Below are 19,366 nucleotides of genomic sequence, written 5' to 3'. Positions count from 1 at the left end.
AAGTTAAAGGAAACCTCTCCTTCAATTTTTTGTACTTATATGGAGAGATAATCAATTCTCTTCAAATCTTATACTTTTGTTCCCTCCTTTTTTTAATACCAAAAATACTGTGGAAGTAAAATAAAAATGCTGGTCTTCCAAAATAGTTATATTTGGACTGTTTTTCACATGAGCAATCATGTTGTGATGCATCCCTTAAAATTCATCACAGTAGCTACCATAGTTTAGCTGCATTGTTGTGGAGACAAAATTGCATTTCAGATATATCAGGGAAATCATATACTGAAGGCAAATAATGATGAAACCTGTCTTCTTTTTAATACAGACAGCATTCTCTCAGGCTAAGTGCAGGCAGTATATAAGGCAATGTTTGCAAGTCTGTTTGGTTTTGCTCCACAGCAGTACCATTGTTATTCCTGCTGAATGTTCATCAAAGCAGACAAGCATGGGGGAAGAAACAGATCACCCACTTTAACAGATTTGCCAAAGGACAAACTTGAGGCTCTTCTATTTCTAGCATGAGCTAACTTCTGTGTAATTTAACTATGCAAGAAGATCACTCACAGTACATGCTGTGTATATCCTCAGGTCAATATACTTACATGTTTTGTATGAAACTTGCTCAGAACTCAACAGTTTAATGCCTATTGACCATGGGCTTTCCTACACTGGAGATATCAGCATTTAAGTTACAAGTCAGACGAATCATTCAACTCCATTGATCTTTCTAACCACTTAAGAGGTTTTGCCAACTGACTCATGCTTGCAGGGATACCCTTCATTAGTGAGGCTTGCATCTTTATGATTAATTTTTAGTGTCTGCTTTATTTTATTTCCCTTCGGGTTGCTTAGACCACACATCCATCCTCAAGATGAATACTTCTGCAGTACCTTTGCATAAACAACTGGAGACCACATATTGGCTCTGGATGGTCCCAGCAATCAAGCCATTAATTCAATTCCATTTCAGAGCTAGTGCTTTCCTTCCAAGGACTACAGAACAACAGTAATAATTTCTTTGAGGTCAAGACTAAGTGGCTCTGTTGGAAGGGATACCACACATGCCCATTATAAACCAGGGCTTTCTACCACAACAATAAGATTTTAGAGAGTTTGCTTTTGAAAGAGATGTTTTTCCTGCTGTGTGAAACGTTGTCAACAAAATTGAATTCAAGTCCATCATGCATGAAATGTAAGGGAGAGATTATGAAAGAAGATAACTGGTCAGCTGCTAGCTTGTTTAGGCTGCCTTTTGTAAATATGTTTGGAGTAATTCTACAACTCCATACCTGAATTAAGAGTAAGTATGCATCACCAAAAGAAAGCATTTAAAAATAGACAAGGAGAGTTTCTCCATTCATAGTTTAGGTAATACCCATCCACAACATTCACATCAGCCAGTTATCATCTGTAATTTTTTTTAACTGCATTTTGTGCTCTCAATAAATTAATTTCTTTGAAGTTCAATCCTGGAACCTTTTTTAAAAGAAAGAATCCCACTGAAACAACTGAAGTTAAAGTCGAGGAATCGTTGACTGAAGTAAAAGTTACAGTAAAGGGCATCTGGAATTCACCATGACTATTAATTAGTACCAATATTATTAACATCATACACCAGCATAATATTAACATAAAGTATGCAATACATACTTAAATAGCTTTTTGAACAGAAATCCTGGTACTTTGAAACCCTCTTCAAATTCCACATCACTTTCTTCAGAAAGTTCCTCAGCTGTTTGATGTTCTTTGTCCTTCAAACGTTCTTTTTGCCACTTCCTGGAATGACACGAAGAATCAACACTCCATTATAACATGGAAAAGAAAGTGTATGTGACACAGAATTTTAAATCAGGCAAAAACCCAAGATTCAGGTGGAAACATCACCATCTTTAGGGTGATGTGCTCTAAATCTATTGAGTTTTATGAGGTTTTGAAATTACAGAGCAATTTGCAGTTTGCAGCCTCATGTTATTTGAACTCCAGGCAGCTTAGAGAATTACCTTCCTGTCCCATCATTCTCCCACTGCTGAAAAAGTACCAAAGGATATTCCTCATCCAATGAAATTATGGATTTGTGTTTTAGTGACCCAAAACCATCTGCCCCTGATGGTCAAGTGTTCACTAGTTGGGTATATATTAATCAACAGCACTTCACTTACAATTTGGGTTTTGCTGGAATTCTCTCATATAAATGACATTCACTGCAGGTACACCAAACGTGGTGTGTAAGCTGACAAAATCCCTACAGGAACTGGAAAGCTATAGAACAGACTAAAACTATCCTTATGCTGCTGTTCTGGACGCAGCACAAAAGCAGCCACATTTCATCTCCTAAAAAGTCTGAAGGAGAAGGAGATCTGATAGTCTAGAAGTACCTGAAATATGGAACATGAAAAGTAAAAGGTCCCAAGGAACTATAAATAGTAGTGATGGGATGAAAAGTGGTGAACGAAAAATTCAGGCCAAAAGAAGTAAGTTAAGACACCTAGCACTGAAAATTACTGCATTAAGCAACAAACAGTATCATGAGCGAGATGCTGGAATACTCATCTGCCCAAACTTTTAACTCTACATTGAAGAAACCCTGTAAAGTGAACTCTAGAACAGTCCTGCAGTAACTGGATGGAGGAGGACTTAACAGGACGCAACAGTTTCAGGACAGCTCCAGTTTCTGAATGACAAACATTATAGGTGAGTGAACAGTCTGCTTCCCTCCTGGTAACATGCTACCATTTACCCACTAGACAAACTGCTTCTTGTTAACTCAGGTTGCCTCTGTAGTAGCAAAACAAAAATGGCAGCATAATGGGTAAACAGAGTTCTAAAAAAACCAAAACAAATCCCCTAGCCCCCTTCCTCAAAACACACTCTGTATTCTGGGAAGAAGGATTTCTGAACTATTTAAAACTGTGAGAAAAATAAGATTTACCTTTTTTTTCCCATTTTTAAAGTTATTTATCCTGATTTTTCTGTAAAGCTCTGCATTGCTTTTAAGCATTTGAAGATAAACTGCATCTAGAGGTTGATATGTAAACAGTATTTTATTTTGCAGCCTTGGTACACACAGTCCAGTGTACTTTAGGCTTATGTGTTGATTGCTGTATGTTTTCAAAGCTACTATACCAATTCCATCCATGTCAGGAAAAAGAAGCATAATCATAAAAATGCTGGTTAATTTCTGTCCCAAAGCTGAAAATACCATCAGCCAGGACTTAAACCAAGGAAGGAAACTGCTACTTATCACACTAAAATCAAAACAACTACAGATTACAAAGCTTCCAAAGAGACATCTACGTAAACAATCCATACTAAACCCAAGCAGAGCAATAATTTGTACAAGGGTTTGCTTCTAACTCTATACTCCAACGTGAATCACCACTAGCCAGCACTGGGGCGGCAGCATCCCCTGGGAAGAAGCAGATTGCCCTCTAGTGTGCATTGGAAAAAGTGACCCCGAAACAACCAAGAGGAAGCGGCCTGAGATCAGCTCGAAGCTGTCCAGAAATTTAGACACTCAATGTAACTACTATATTTTCTGTAATAACTGTGATCGATGTTGGGATTTCTCCTAAAATTATCAGATACCTAGAAAATACATACATCTACAACTTGAACTAATAAAACCTGTACTTAATTTTACTCAAGTCTACTTTTCACACACTGTCTCTGTTATTTCATTGAAGTGTGTAATTACTCCAGCTGTAGTATTGAAGGCTCTCGTACTACATCTCCTCCAGATGTCAGGAGGTTTTTTTTGCATTTGATTACCATTTCAAAGAAAAATCAGCAACTTGTTATTACTACAAACTTTCACAGTTTGAAGAAGCTCTTCTGTTTCTGAAAGGCTATGAACTTCATGTAACACATAGCATTAAGATATTCTACACTAAAACTTGATTATTTTCTTTAAAAAAGTGTGAATATCTAAATGGTTGAAGCAATGGGAGGACAAAAACTATCTGCTAGACCAGATCAGTCACAGTTGGTCAATCTGGTCTTGTACCTTTCCCTGGAAGTCAAACATTGGAGGGAGAAACAGCAGTAGCTCATCTTCAATGTAACTACACAGTAACTTAGTGAGCATTTGGTTGATATATTCCTTATGCATCTCAGTTAAACAGCATTAGTATGTTTAAACAATCAGAAAATACAGGTTTTACTATATCACCAAGGTCTCTTGAAAATAGAAGCATGACCTTTAAGAAATCTATCTTATGTTGTCCATGGTCAATGCCATAAATACAATTTTATCCTGAAAGTGAAGTATGAAAGCCATATATCATACAATTAAATTTTTCTTAATATAAGACTGTATTCAGATACTAAGCCCATTTCCTACTTACTGCAATACCCTAGAAAGAAATTCTGCACCCAAAACAGTAATGAGCACATTTAGAAAAATACAGTCAGGAACCAAGCTGAGTATTTAATATAGTTTACATTTGTGAAGCATAATATGTTTTATATTTTATACAGTTAAGAATCCCTTACAGATTATTCTAATTTGCTAAATTGAAGCATTCAGTATTACTTTTTTGATCTAACTTTTTATGGTCTATATGGGTGGATTTAATTGGTACGTCCTAACAGATGAAATACATGCAGTCAGTACCACGATTCTCCATAAGTAAATTAAGACTGATGTACACAATTACACACTTGAGCTTAGAATGAAAGGTGTACTCAGCAAGTGAGATAAAATATATCTTCATTTATGTCTCGGCTTTGTCATTCTAAAGAGCAGTTGGGATGCTCTAAGAAAGTATCTTTCAGGAAAGGTAATATTTAAACCTTTTTTAATTTATAACTCTGAAACATCAAGAGATTCAGTGACTCAGATACATCAAAGAAAGCTAGCACACGAAAACTGATCTTTGAAACCCAACTTTAAAACAAATCTTGATTTTTTTGTTTGATTCCTTGGATCAACTGCTTTGTATACTGATAGCCACAATTTCCATCTACTCAGCTGCTCAGACATCACTTGGTGAACATGAAAAGAAGTAGCTTTCCTAGCCTTGCCTTTGAGCACTTGACAGCAATAGAAGTCAAACAGCTCTACTCCACAAACTATACAGAATGCACAGGAAAACATAGATATGGCACTTATCTCCCTTAAGATGACATGTAATTGCTTGCTCGAAGCAGCAGTCTTGAAGCAACATACTGACAATTATGGGAACAGTGTCCATAATACTGCTAATTTTTGTTTTGACCCCAAGCTGTTACCTTATGCCGATACTGTATTACTGATGCCAATAATTTAACATAGTAACTACATATAAGCAGCAAAAATTACTTTTTTATACTTTTGCTTGGCATTTTAAGACATGCAAAGGAAAACTGTAATATTAAAAAAGAAATTTCTTGATAATTTGCAATTTCTACATCTGCTAAGCTTGGGAATAATGCAAGAAAACCATACAGCAGTTTTCTTATTGAGAAAAAAAAACAGACAAAAAAAAGGTTTATTTCCTATGCATTTAATATGCATATAAGGTTACTTTTCTTTTGGGATTCTAGGCGAAAAGCTGAAAACAGGCTCATTTTCACTCTTTTCCATAGTCTTCAAAGAAACTGGCTCTGTCACGACCTGATGTGCTGGTCTTTGATGGACTAATTTTCTTCACAGTTGTTAGTATGTGGCTGTGTTTTGGATTTGTGCTGAAAACAGGGCTGATAATATCGAGATGTTTCTCTTATTGCTGAGCAGGACTTGCACAGAGCCAAGGCCTTTGCTTTTTGTACTGCCACACTGGTGAGGAGGCTGGGGGTGGGTGAGAGGCTGGGAGGAGACACAGTTGAGACAGGAGACCCAAACTGACCTAAGGGATATTCCTGACCATACAGCATCATGCTCAGTATATAAAATGGGGGGGAAGAAGGAGGAAGGGGGAGACGTTTGGAGTGACAACATTTGTCTTCCCAAGAAACTGCTACATGATGGGGCTCTGCTCTCCTGGAGATGGCTGAACACCTGCCTGCCCATGGGAAGCACTGAATTAATTCCTCACGATGCTTTGCTTGTGTGTGCAGCTTCTGCTTTCCCTATTAAATTGTCTTTATCTCAATCCACAAGTTTTCTTGCTTTTACCCTAAGGATTCTCCCCTGATCCCACTGCTGGGTGGGTGGGGCAGGCTTGGTTGCTGGCAGGGGTTAAACCATGACACCTGACCATTCTACCTGACCAGACAGGAGGCTACAGGTTTAGATCCCACAGCTCCAATTTTGAACACTTCTAGACCAAGATGGTCACTGTCAAGTATGACAAAAGACACATTGGTAACATACCTGCTGATAGGGATAAGTCTCTGAGATATTCAGCAGCAACCCAGAGAATGCTTACCTAAGCCTCTGGGTTCAGCTGGTAATGTATGAAGGACAGCTGGCAATGACAATTTCACTGAATCTTAAACTTATTTTATAGGTGCTTGACAGTATCCTGCTTATTTATCTTACTCTCCATAACCCTGATGTTATAGCAAATTATAGTTATAGCAAGATTCACCTTAGACATTGACCTTTCAGAACAGAAGATTTTTTTTCACCTGCATCTCTGCACAGCAACATGGCTCTAGTAACAGTAACTAAGAGAAAAGCAAGACCCACACAAGGAAAAAAATGAAATTACTGAGAGCCTGAGCTGAATTCTATATAACTAACTTTTAGTTTTTCATGTTCCACTGATCACATCTTGCTTTAAATGACTAGGCCAACCACTGCAAGTAGCCTTTAGAAGGAAAGAGTTGGGTACTCTCCTGCCTGATGTTTACTGCAGATAACAGCTCCTGTTCTGACAGCAGTCTCTTTTTCCAGAGATGCTCTGCAGTTGCACAGTTAGTTCATTATCATGCTTCAACAACATCAATGTAGTTTCCCCTTGACACAGACCAATCTCTTGAAGTCCCATCTCTGAAAAGTTTTAATGTTAAGGAAACTCATTTTCAATCTCTAAGAGTATAGGACTGCATTCATCACCAAGCACAAGACTAGATGTTCAGAAGAATAAAGTAATCCTAAAGGGTTTTCCTCTGCCTCTCTCACGGGTAAAATACACCATAATCTCACCCATTCGTTTGCATTCAAAAGTAAAACTGACATGAAACAAGATATAAACATAAGAAAATGACAGCATTTCTATAGCATTCTTAATATGTTTCTTAATTCACTACATTTTATTTTCTTGTGGCATTTCCCATAATGAAGATTACCTGGGGATGTCAGCATAAAAACATCAATGTGGACAGCTGCAGCTTAACAGCCACAATAACTGTAGCTATGAAATTTTTAAGAGATGTAGTGTTTTGGTAGCAATTACAGTTATTGATATTTCTAAAATTCATTTAGGCTTTTATTGTAACTTCAGTAACCAAAAGAAATGTAGTCTATGATATGACTTTGCTAAGGATAAATTGTCACAATCTTAACGTTATTAAAAAACGTTTTTGAATGAATTTAAACTGTGAGTCATATTAAAACTTTCAATCAAAATAAATTACTCTTGATGAAAACACTGAATTAAAAATGATTTAATATTGGTCTAATTTAAATGTGAAGAATACCGTTTTATTCAGTAAAACAGTAAATATTTTACCGATAAGAACAATTAATTTTTGTTAATGCGTCCAACAGAAAACATATTTCTTTTTGACCCTTTGGATATTGTTCAGATTAGCCTCTTTCTGAAATTTCTATTCAAGACCAATAAACCATGTTTAAACTTTGAAGGGTAACATCCTGGGATTGCAAACCTATTGCCTTATATCAGGTGCTGATCTGCCTTGATAACCTGGGATGTCAAAGTGAAGTTAGGCCCTTTCTTTGGGAGGTTTTCTACAACCTCAGTATCTCTGTGACCAGAAGATACTCCTTCCTCCACAGCAACCCATGCTCTCACTCCAAAAGAGATGGTGATTATACCTCTACTTCTGGATTCCTTCTCTGACACAGCTTTATTTAAATACATAAGATTTTATATTTCCACAGAAATGTAAAATTGGAGCCTCCGAAGCATTAATCAAGTTTTTATGCTAGGCTTTATCTCTACATCAATCACCCTTCACTGACAGACCTAATATATATTCTTCCTTCTGCTCTGGAACATCTGTTTTCAAGTTCCATGGTTTTCTAGAGGACTATATAACTACTTGAAGGGCATTCATGAAAGGTAATTGATTGAAAGTAAACATGCTATCAACAAGCTGAAGTTTACTATATGAAGCTCAACCTTATACTAGAAAAGAAACATGCCAGTCGTTAGAGAACAATTAAAGCAACCATTTTAGTGATCTTGATCTTTTGACTCCCAGTGTGTCCAGAAGAGTCTCATAACTTCACTGGTATGTCTAGTTAGCATTTTAACAGCTTAACAAATTACATGTCATTTCATTGCCTCTTCAAAATGTTTTCCATTGAGTTGTGAAAAATGGAAACATTGCAGTCTTATTGTAAGGAGCTCAACTGCTATGCTATCAGCAGAGAAAACATCTCAAGTACACCCTGTAGCTTCCCAGAGATCACCAACACATAGGTTATACAAATTTCATAAGTCACAGCTTAGTACAAGGTGTTTCAGCTGACGTTTTTGAAAAGAATTAGTTCTTAGCTTAGAACAAGTATTTTCCCACCTGGCACACTAGATTCTCCTTACAAACGTTATTTAGTTTACAACCTTAGGTCATTGTAGCAACAGAAAAAAATCACTATTAACACCACTGTCACCACCTCTATAGATGAGGAAGCTTTTACCCTCACTGTCATCAAGAACAGAGAGGAAAATCACTGTCAAACAGAGCAGCTTGTTTTAGACTTGACTAAGAGCAGTATAAATGTCCAGTGTTAATTACTTACGACTTCTAACATAAGTTATACAAGCAATATCATGTGATATTGATTAAATAATATATTGTCATTTCCAGTTTAAATTCAAAAGATTCTTTTATACTGATTTTCAAATAAACTTGTTAGCCATATAAACTATAAATAAATGCCTCGGATTTAAATAAAGTAACAGATTCTACAGAAATAGTATGTAACTGTAATTTATTCAAATTATTTCTTCTTGACTAGTAGTTAATTATATAAAACTGAAAACTAAGCATTCGACCCCATCCCAAACCAAAGATTTCTCTCTCAGTGGAAAATTGACACCCCTCTGAAGAGGGAGGGCACTGTCTGCACAGTAATTTCACCTATCAAGCAGAAGACGTTAATTTATTTTTTTGGGGGAAAGGTGGGTATATGATCTACAGACAAAGGCAGCACTTAAGTACAAAGCTGCCAAGTAATACCTTTTTTAATATATACTTAATTTTTGGTATATTCACAGTTCTCCAAACAAACACACCAATACTCAAATAGCTTATTACCGAAGGACCTATAACAATCAGCAAAATCTAACAGCAAAGTTCTTATATTAATAAGAACTTAATAAGTAATTAATAAGCATGTCTGATTCCTTCTGGAAGTCTGTGTTCCCTTACACTGCTGGATTTCCCTTACACTGCTAGGAAGTGCACTGAAGTATTACAGACATTGCCCTTTGCATGTTCAACATAGTTTATTAATATTACTAATAAAAATGTCTAGGACTAACCTTAGTCTCTGTTTATAATAGTCCACATCTCCATCATCTCTCCACCTTCTTACTCTGTGCTTCCCCGGTGTATGCTCTTCTTCCTCAGAGCTTGGAACAAAGTTAGCATCATGTTCAGTTTCTTTTAAAACCTTCTTCGCCAAACGTTTTCTTTTTCTTGATAAATTCTTAAGTTCATAATCAGAATCATTCTCAGCAAGAGAAGATGCCTGCTCTTCCTCCTCTTCTGCTGCTTCTGGATCGAAAAGTTCCTCATCAGGTACATACTCGGACTCCCCACTATCATCCTCCTGGTCATGCCTGAACTTCTTGGTCTCAGGATACTTCTTTTCCTTTGGAATCCTGGCCTTTGACTGAATCTGAAGGGCACGCTTCTGAAGTTCTCTCATGTGTTTTTTTAAGCGCTTATCTGTTTTTGATAGGGCTTTACCACTTTTTTCCTTTGTAGTAGTTGTGGGAGTTATACATGGAACACTTTTGGCTTGTGCTTTCTTCTTTGCTCCTTTGCGACGGGATAACTTCTTTCTTTCAGATGACAGCTTAGCTTGGTCAGCTAAGTACTTCTCAAAATCAGATGTTTCATTCAGTCGTAATTGTCGTGTCTTCCTCTCTGGCTTCTGAGGTATTTTAGTTCCAAATGGAGTCATCTGACCAGTACGAATAAGTTCTTCCCACTCTGTTTCCTGAGCAGGCATAAGCATACTACCAAGACATGAGGGACCAGGTTCTACAACAAAAATCAGAACATACGGCATGCCTTTAACACCTTCTGTATAACTAAAACATAGGAACAAGGGTGGTTAGCTCAGTTTTTATATACAACTTAAATTCCAAATTATCATCACATATAATACTTGAAGTTCAAAAATGGCAAACTCCAACAGAAGAGATGGCCAAAAAAGCCAAGACTTTTACTTAAACCTACTTCTCAAACTTCACATAGGAAATATTATACTTACTATCAAAATGCAAATATTTCTGAAAAAATACACAGCAGCAAGAACTATGATAAAATTACAGTCCCCGATGGCACATGAACTCTAATGTGCCACCTATGCTGTCAATACCACCCATGTCACCATGTTCAGTGCAAGAAACCAGTGTTCCCATATGCAGCAACATTGCCCATGTCCATTTTATTATAACTGTATCAGAATTGCCAGTCCAGCATGCTACTGATTATGGTCCCATTTAAAGCACTGTATCTATCGTATGTTTAACGGGCAATGATGACGCACGAAACCTCTCCACCTCCACCCCTCCTACTGGAACTGCTCTATTCCATTTCTTCTGTTGGGTTCCACTCATTTCCTAGTTACATTTCAACATATAGGGTGCCTGAGTTTTGCTGCATGAACCCATTCAAAGAAAAAGGATTAAAGATGCTTTTCCACTGAGAAAAGTTTACTAAGGTTTTGACAACTGTAAGTTTTGTTGAATCAGGAGAGAAGATCTGTGAGATCTGGAATCCACTCCAGCCACATTTGAATGGGACAAATAGCACAAAATTTTCTCCTCTGAAAACAATAATATAACCCAAAGGTTATGCACTGATGTCAGTGGGATCCAAACTTGCCCTACAGAATATTGCAGATTAGTGACTGTGGCCAAGACACAGATAAACTGGAGTTACAAAATCCAAGCTCAGTCTGCAGACAGCAGTGAGAAAGAACAGCTACAAAAACACAGAGAACATATGTCCTGCTCTGGAAGAAATTTTGTTTTTAATTTAAAAAAAAAATCACATTGCAGCCTGCAAAAGAGATGTACGTCCCCCTTCCATTTCTAGTGATACTTCCCAACAGTAAGAAAAAACAATTTTGTTAATGCTGATTGATAGCATCCAGCATCTAAAATGTAATTCAATCATGATGTTAGTCATCTTTATCAAATTAGCTGTGAAAAAAATGTTAGGATTTCCAATTTATTAAGCCCAATACTCTAATGTGCCTCAGTCATCCCTACTCAGCTGAAGGCAGATTAACATTTATTTTTTAAAACTTCCCAGATGAATATGCCAAGATCTGCAAGTCTGCAGGTGCAGAGAATAAGTGTTCTAACTCCCTCTTTGAAAGCCAGGCACTGAAATTTACCTCATTACTGGCAAAAGTCTTACAAACTAGCTTCAAACAAAAAAAAGGCAGCCTTCTCCCATACATACCTTCATCTTCCTCCAATTCAATCTCATTTGCTTCATCAACAAACTCTGTTAAACCAAGAATTCCTTGGAGACGCTTTTGTTTTGCTTTTATCTTCTTCAGCTGTTGCTCCTTCAATGAGAATTAGATATGTAATTTAATTTTTAATCTGGTCCATAAACTTGCTATCCTTTTAAGCATGACTTAAATTACTACATTTGTAGTATTCTCAACCAGAATCTCACATTCAAATGTTTACAGTATTGCACTTGAAACAAAAAAAAGTGCAAAAACGTGTCACAATACCTGTAGGGCTCCAACCCACAGAAGACACACAATTTTGTGGGTATGATCATCTTACCATATGTGTACAGTGAGATCAGACTGTTTGCACACACGAATTTCATGTGGACATTACGCATTTTTATGTGCATCTCTTAAGGTCTTTTTATGAATGTGTTGATTCTAGTGAAGGAAGCCCATCAAGCAGATTGCTGAGATTAAGAGAGAACACCGAAAGTTTTGTTCATGATTGCAAGATTGGGTTAATGGTTACTGTGATTACTAAGCCACAAAAAGTCCAGCTGTAAGATTTACTTATCAGGAGTGGTCACAGCTAATTTAACAGCAAAAACTAAAAAGTCAAATGACTTCAAAAAAATCAATGTTACAGATGCTATAAGAAGTATAGTTTATTACTTCTATGAAAATAATTCATAGGTAGCTCTTCTGTTACATCTTTTATCCGATTGTAATATCCTCAACTGTATATTTACTGGAGATGTTATGATTCCTAGTGTTATGAAACATTCCAACCAGTAAGACAAAGACATGGGCAGTGTAACCTTCCACATTTGTAATTCCATTCTCTGGAAATACTTCCTTACCCAGGGAGGCATATGCTTCAGCAAAAATAAAGTTCAAGACAAAATGAGCAATTTTTCTTTTCTTTTTGATGAAGAACTGTTCACTAGCCTGCTCCTCTCTTCATGTAGCACTTTTCAAACCACAAAGGGTAAGTGTATTCATGTATGGTACAATGTATTACCTCCTGTGTATGCACTATTATCCTTGCTACCAGAGTACTTTGTATCATACAACATGTCCTGTATGTCTGCTCTGAGGAAACAGCTGTCTTGTACCAGTCCTTAATTTCCCATTTGTCTCAATAACACAAGTCTTCTCTAGCAATTTTTTAAAAATACTACAAAAGGAAGAGTACTAAAAAGCACTTCTCCATGCAAAAGTAGCTCAAGACCAGCTTTAAATACAGTGCCTGCCTCCAAGCAGCCTCCAAAAACACTCCTCAGGTTATTAGGAGCACTTTTATGGATTATAAGCTTTCAGATGGAAATTTTTTCTTACACTTCAAAGATGGTTAACAATGAACTTGAAACGAGGTCTGAACCTCCCTGAAACTAACACTTGTGTAAATCACTTCAAGCAGTATGAAAACAAGCAAAATACAGTGCCCAATTACATGCTCAGTCTTGATTTGTAAGTCTGGTTTAATGCATTTCTTCCTACTACTTCTATCTACTTGTTCCTAGTCCTGTGCCACAGTTCAGTACTGCCCCCATCACCATCTTAATTGGCTGAATTATGAGCACAGTGTTATCCAAGTTGCTGAAATTATAAAGGCTAAAAAACAAACAAGCAAATGAGTCAGTGACAAATAGCCTGAGACTGTCCTGTCAGAGGGCAAAGGACAGCAAATTTCACTATTAGGTTTATCATTAGAGAAAGTTGAAGGTGAATTTCCAGCAGACAGTGAGCTGATCAAGGTGCTACATCCCTGATCAGCAGAAGTTTCCCCTTTCTCAAATCTCCTTCCTACTCACAGCTAGAGGTCTATTGCTTACATTGTCCTGATGCCTGCTACATTGCTCTACAGCTCCTTTCACCTACTACTCCGGCAGGAAAAAGCTGGAGCACCTTCTGACAAATGGATGAGTTAAAGAGGCTCACAGAAAAGAATGATGTGTACTGATACAAGACACGGACAACGAAAGAAGATTAAGGAAAAGAACATAGGGAATGAAACCACGAGAGCTGAGATTTAGGTCAACTACTGAATCACACCCTAACAATGCTCTGCTAATTCTCCAAACACTGCTGGGAGTTTTTTTTTTTTTTAAATTAATGCAAATTCATCTTTTGAGCAGGTCCTGGAACTTCGGGTTTAGAGCTTGTTCCAAAACTGAGAATAAAAAAAAAAATTCAGCTCTCACTTGCACATCTTTAAATATAGTTATCTGTATGTTTGGTAGAAAATGAAACCATTTCAAAGGGAAGGAACAGCAACTGTAGATTAACTCTGAACTATATAATTCAGAATTATATCACAAAATCCAAACCTTAAGACAAAGTACAAACTAAGTATTGTTAGCAGGAAATTAATGTAATCCAATTACCTTGTTATATTTTTGCCGTTTTACAGAATCTAGTTTTCTGCTAATATTTTTGTTGTCGGCAGCTTGAGGTGAAATTTCCTCAATTATTTTATTTATTTGTCTCAGAGATGTTGCACATGATCTGAAAAAACAATAAGATTGCAATGTACCAGTAACCTCTAGAAAGAAAACTAGCACAATCTTGATTCAGACAATTCAGAAATTCCAGGAGATTTAAGGTAAGGTGTAAAAAGGTCTACAGGTAAGTTTCTGAATAAGCATATTATATTTAAACAACACTAGAAATACTAAACACTTTAAAAACTTGTACAGCATAGAATATTTTTAAACTAAATTTTGCTAATAGTAAAATTCCAAAGGAAAGGAAACTGAATGACCACTGTAATGTTTAGCACTCAAAAGTTACAAGTCAGATGATGATGATAAGCAAACGAGAGTGGTTGTTTTTATTACTCAAGGTAAACAAAACACAAACAAATCTAAATGGGAAACCCCATGTTTTCATTTTCTAAAATGGTTTTAATCGTTTGATGCCAGTATATAAGGAAGCTTATATTTTTTACCTTTACAGTTTCTTTTACACCAAAAGTAGATTACAAGATAGAAATGCAATTTCAGGAAGACAGACTAGCTCAAAGAATTAGCAGTACATCAACATTAAACTTCCCTTATGTGGAACATTTTTCATGTTTCCATATACAATATGAAATTCAAGTTGAACCACATGCTATAACCTAATATCATGTTTCAGATGCTGAATTCATTTGCAAGAAAGAAGGCACTGCCATCAGAAGCAAGAAATCTAGGTTCATTGATTCAAATAGCAGAATATTTCATAAGGATACACAAATTAGCATATCAAATAATTATTAAAAAGTCAAAGAAAACTCTTCACAACACCTGCAGAACAGCCATTATTCGCCTCATGCAACTGCTCCTCAGTTGTCAGGGAGGAAATTGTTGGGCCACAATTATCTCCAGCTCTAATGTGGATTCTACCAACTGTTATCCTTCCTATGAGATATATTTTACCAGCTCTCCAGCTATCACTGCCACTTTCAACACTTCTGAACCACCTCATCCCCTTTTTCACTCTTTAGTTTTGCTGCTTTGAAGTACACCATCCTCTTGCACATCTCCTAACTTCTGGCCATAGAGTCTCTTGACACATACCACTAACTGTCCTCTACCACAAAGCTTTAATTAATAGGACTCTGGAATCTGGGATTTAAACAGGATTTAACTTCAAACAGTTTTGCTTAAATTTGTGTGTATATTACAGAATCATGCAGCTTCTACCATGAACTTTGTGCCAACTACTCAAAAACCAGCCACCTCTTGCCTGATCTTTCCTCTAGTCATGGATTCACTGTGCTACAAGATTTTAACCAACTCTACCATGCTCTACTCATATGTCTTTGGTTTTGTTAGTCCCCTCTGTTCAAAAAGTCAGCTATACCTGTTAATTTTCTCAGATATCAACTTTCAGACTATCAGCTTTCAGATTCTCACATTACGTCTTACACAGACAAGGTTCTACAAGTCTGCATAAACCATTTGTATTCCCTCACGTAAATCTCATTTTATGAATTTCAGTGAAGGACAAAAACAGAGGGATAACAAAAATCAAGGATGCTTCTTAAAAGAAAAATGGGAAAACATAAACTAATTGACACTGCTGTGCACAACTCTTTAAACAACCACATAATCTAATTGTAATGGTTACGCTGCTCCATTCTTCCTCTCAATACCATCTTACTCATTATTTTCTTCTGCTCCATAACATCTGAAATTAGATTTCAGTTTTGCAAACTTATTTAATTTCACACTCCACGCCCAAACTGGAAAATTAATGAAGTGCATAATATTAGGCATAAGAGAGCTACGTGAGTTCACACAGGTAATTGAGGCCTCCAGCACTCTTGTGCACTGAAATCCACCGTTAATGCAAACAGCAAAAGATACACAGGTAGAATTATTTACCTGCAATAGTTCACATACTAACTCTATAATGAAATTAGAAAGGGAGATCAAAACTCTAAAGGTTAGTGCCTCCTATTCCTCAAAGTCTTCTACTATCAGTACACCATGTTACTTAAGCATTTGATTCTTTTGAGGTGTCATTCGGTACTTCTTACGAGGTTACAAGCACTTGTGAGGAGGTTTTTTTGGTTGTAGGACATTCATGAGATGGAGTTATCCAAATTACAGAAAGTACCTAATCAGAAGCGAGGAAGTCTGAGTAAGTGTGTAATGCAGTTCTCCCCTGCCCAGAAAACAGATATGAATCTTGGTAAGGTAGCAGACAAAACAGAAAAAGGAGATGTACTGTACTCTGCTGCCTTGATGCATGACTAGATTAGTCAAATAAGAGCAATGAAGCACTGTCTGACGTGAAAAATATTTTCGCCTTTTTTAAGAGTGACTCCAAAGAGTCTAAGTGATCTAGAGCTTTCAAAACATCTCTTCTCTTCCAGATTATAAAAACTTGAGATACTGGGTCTCATCAGATGGTCAGTAACAGGAAAGAACAATAAGAAAGAACACCATTTACCTTAAGTCCTCCAGTACTGACTCATATTCTTTTGATGCATTAGCTATTTTTGCTGCTTTATTAGCTTCATTAATTGCATTATCTACTTGCTGAAGAACTCCTTGCTCCAGTACATCCTGGTCATAGATATCAACTCCTAAATCTTTGAGCTCAGCAGCATGTGCACTACAGGAGACAGACTGAATCTGCTGCCTGTTGATCTGTAAAAGGGGATGTCCTCTTCTGGGCATCTCCAAAGGAACAGCCATAGAAGTGGAAGGCTGGCTGTCAGAGTTGGGAACTCCGACACTATTACCCGTGTCATTGTCACAAATGCCATTTTCTTGTTCAATTCCCAATTCCTCATCTTTAGGCAGGCAATTTTTGCTTGAAGTAGTAGCAGAGTCTTGTTCTTGGATACTGTCTGGCAGGGGGCTGTTGTCTGTTGGCATCCTCTGCTCAAAGGCAACAAAGAAAAAACACATGGTCACAAGAACATTCACACATACAAAGTTCCTCATCAAGACTGTGCCCAAATCAAAGTAAGCAAACCAATAAACACATTTATGAGAAACTGGTGCCTCTAAACACCTGGTAGTTTACTCCTCCATAAGTCCTCCCCACCAACTTCCACAATCAAAAGAAAAGAGTGGCCTAAACCTCTTAGAGACAACTGTGCCTAACTCTCCTGGAAGATGTCGATATGAAAACAAATAAGACAACCTCTAAAAATTACTCTGCTTGCCAGACAGTAAACTCAGTCTTGTGTGTAAATGGTCATGCTCTAGATGATTATGACATAACAAAAACATGCAAAACTTAACATAACCAAACCCCAAAAATACAAGTTTCTGAAACAGGTTAAGACTTGCCAGTGAAAGCACTGATGAGAACAGCTGACTGTAAGCTTTAGTGTGACAATTCAGCTTTAAAGTGAAATATAAAGCACCTTAGTTCTTGGGAAATTAACTCTGGACAGACATACGCAGGCAAGCCTGAAGTTGGTATGGTTCGGCACCTTCAGAACAAAACTGCCACCTGAAAGGATGTATTTGTTGTCGAATTCGTGGAGAAACAAGTCCTATTAACTTGCAGGAAGGCACTAATAACTTTGTTGGGCTCCATCAGCAGCCTCTCCAGGGAGGGCAGCCCGTGTCCCTCAGTCCCCACCCCACGGTTCTCTCCCCTCCGCTCCGAACGCGCTCGGTGCGGATACAACCGCACGCACCGGCCACGAGCTCCGAGAGACCCCGCACCCCATCACCGCCCACACCGCGGGGCCTCACGCACTGTTTCACCCACCTCTCCCTGCGGGCGAGCCCCCGGCTCGGGACAGGAACGCGAGGGGCTGCGGAGGCCGCCGCCTCCCCCCGGGCTGTGCAGGGACCGGGCCGGGGACAGGACCGGGAGCGGCCGGGCCGGGCCCGCAGCTGCTCCGCACCGGGACGGCTCCGCGGCCGCGCGCGCGTCACTTCCGCAGCGGCGGGGGCGTGGCGGTGCGCGTGCGCGGGAGGGCGCGCGGGGTCCGCGGCAGCCCCGGCAGGGGAGGGCCCGGCTGGGAGTGATGGGCCTGTGGGAAGTTTAAGGGTGTAGGTTGGGGTATACAGGGAGAGAAGATAACTTCTGTTAGATTTTGGGCTTTGTCTTCTTTTCACCCTATCTGTACATATTGATGAGCTTCCTTATTCTTTAGGTTATGCAGACCCAGCTCTCTCCAGCCTTTCCTCCTAGGGGAGAAGGTCATGATCCAGTCCCTGCTCATCTCAGTGGCCCTTTGCCGCACGCTCTCTGGTGCCCCATGTCTCTTGCACCGGGAAAGTCTCTCTAGACACTGGTTGTCTGGCATTTCCTTGACTATGTTCCTACAGTACACTGATGGAGCCCACATTGCTGTGGTAAAACACTGTTGATAAATCAAGTATCCAGCGATTCAAGCATTTCAAACATCGACATAGTTTTTTTTCAAAATTTGTGGCATACTTAACAGACCCATGGAGTACTTGCACGCTTGCTCCAAGAGCAAGAGTTCTGTTACTTTTTCTCATAAGTGACCACCACTGACAGTTTTTATAGAATGCAAGTTCTCCACGTTGCCACCTCTGTGTCAGATTATACAATTTCTTTTAATATCTGCTGATGTGAGTATTAATGGATAATTCTCAAAATCATTGGTGGCTTTATTCTGAACTACAATTTCAGGTCCTTGACTGAAGATGTTCCTTTTCTTCTTTCATTGAGACTTCTCACAGTGTCTGAAGCCTCAGGAAAACACAGAATGGGTTCCCTATAAGACCAAGACCTGAAAGGTCATCAGGCAAATAAAGCAGTACTACATTGATAAACTCTTGTTTGTTTCCTCAGCCCAGAAATATCCTATTACTGCAAATATCCTTTACTTAATATTTAGTGACTACAGTGAGGAGGCTTTTTTTTATCTTCATTGCCATGTTCTCAGTAGAAGGAATGATGTTTTGTAATTGCTGAAACAATTTAAAATTTGTAGTGCAAAGTCTTTCAGCAGAGTGAGAAAGGCAGCAACCATGAGTCACTTAAGGACAGAGCAACATCAAGCTGTTGTCAAAACTAAACCGTGGTATGGAGGGGTAGGCTCAGTTTTCGAGGAACTGATTAATGAGGGTCAAAAGATAAGTTGTCCTGGAAGCAGAAAAGAAGAACTTTGTGTTG

The 19,366-nt window shown here is 38.2% G+C and overlaps 1 protein-coding gene across 3 annotated transcripts in view; it reads right to left on the bottom strand.

The window, feature by feature from the left end:
• The window catches only part of ERCC6 (ERCC excision repair 6, chromatin remodeling factor), a 46,090-nt gene extending 27,945 nt beyond the window's left edge, over positions 1 to 18,145 (bottom strand). For 2 of the 3 annotated variants that reach the window (XM_051801276.1, XM_051801278.1), the window contains exons 1-6: positions 17,984 to 18,145; positions 16,703 to 17,136; positions 14,149 to 14,269; positions 11,758 to 11,866; positions 9,597 to 10,323; positions 1,651 to 1,776 (exon numbers count right to left, since the gene is read on the bottom strand). In XM_051801276.1, coding sequence (XP_051657236.1) covers positions 1,651 to 1,776; positions 9,597 to 10,323; positions 11,758 to 11,866; positions 14,149 to 14,269; positions 16,703 to 17,133 — 1,514 coding nt within the window. In that variant the 5' untranslated portion in view covers positions 17,134 to 17,136; positions 17,984 to 18,145. Of the gene's footprint in view, positions 1 to 1,650; positions 1,777 to 9,596; positions 10,324 to 11,757; positions 11,867 to 14,148; positions 14,270 to 16,702; positions 17,320 to 17,983 lie in introns of those variants that run through there. The other variant, XM_051801275.1, reaches the window with a different exon arrangement.
• Positions 18,146 to 19,366: the final 1,221 nt, after the last annotated feature.

The sequence above is a fragment of the Manacus candei genome, unplaced genomic scaffold, assembly GCF_025592945.1.
Source record: "Manacus candei isolate 608988 ecotype Guabito, Panama unplaced genomic scaffold, ASM2559294v1 h1tg000050l, whole genome shotgun sequence".
Taxonomy (NCBI): domain Eukaryota; kingdom Metazoa; phylum Chordata; class Aves; order Passeriformes; family Pipridae; genus Manacus; species Manacus candei.
This window is presented reverse-complemented; position numbering and strand designations above follow the sequence as displayed.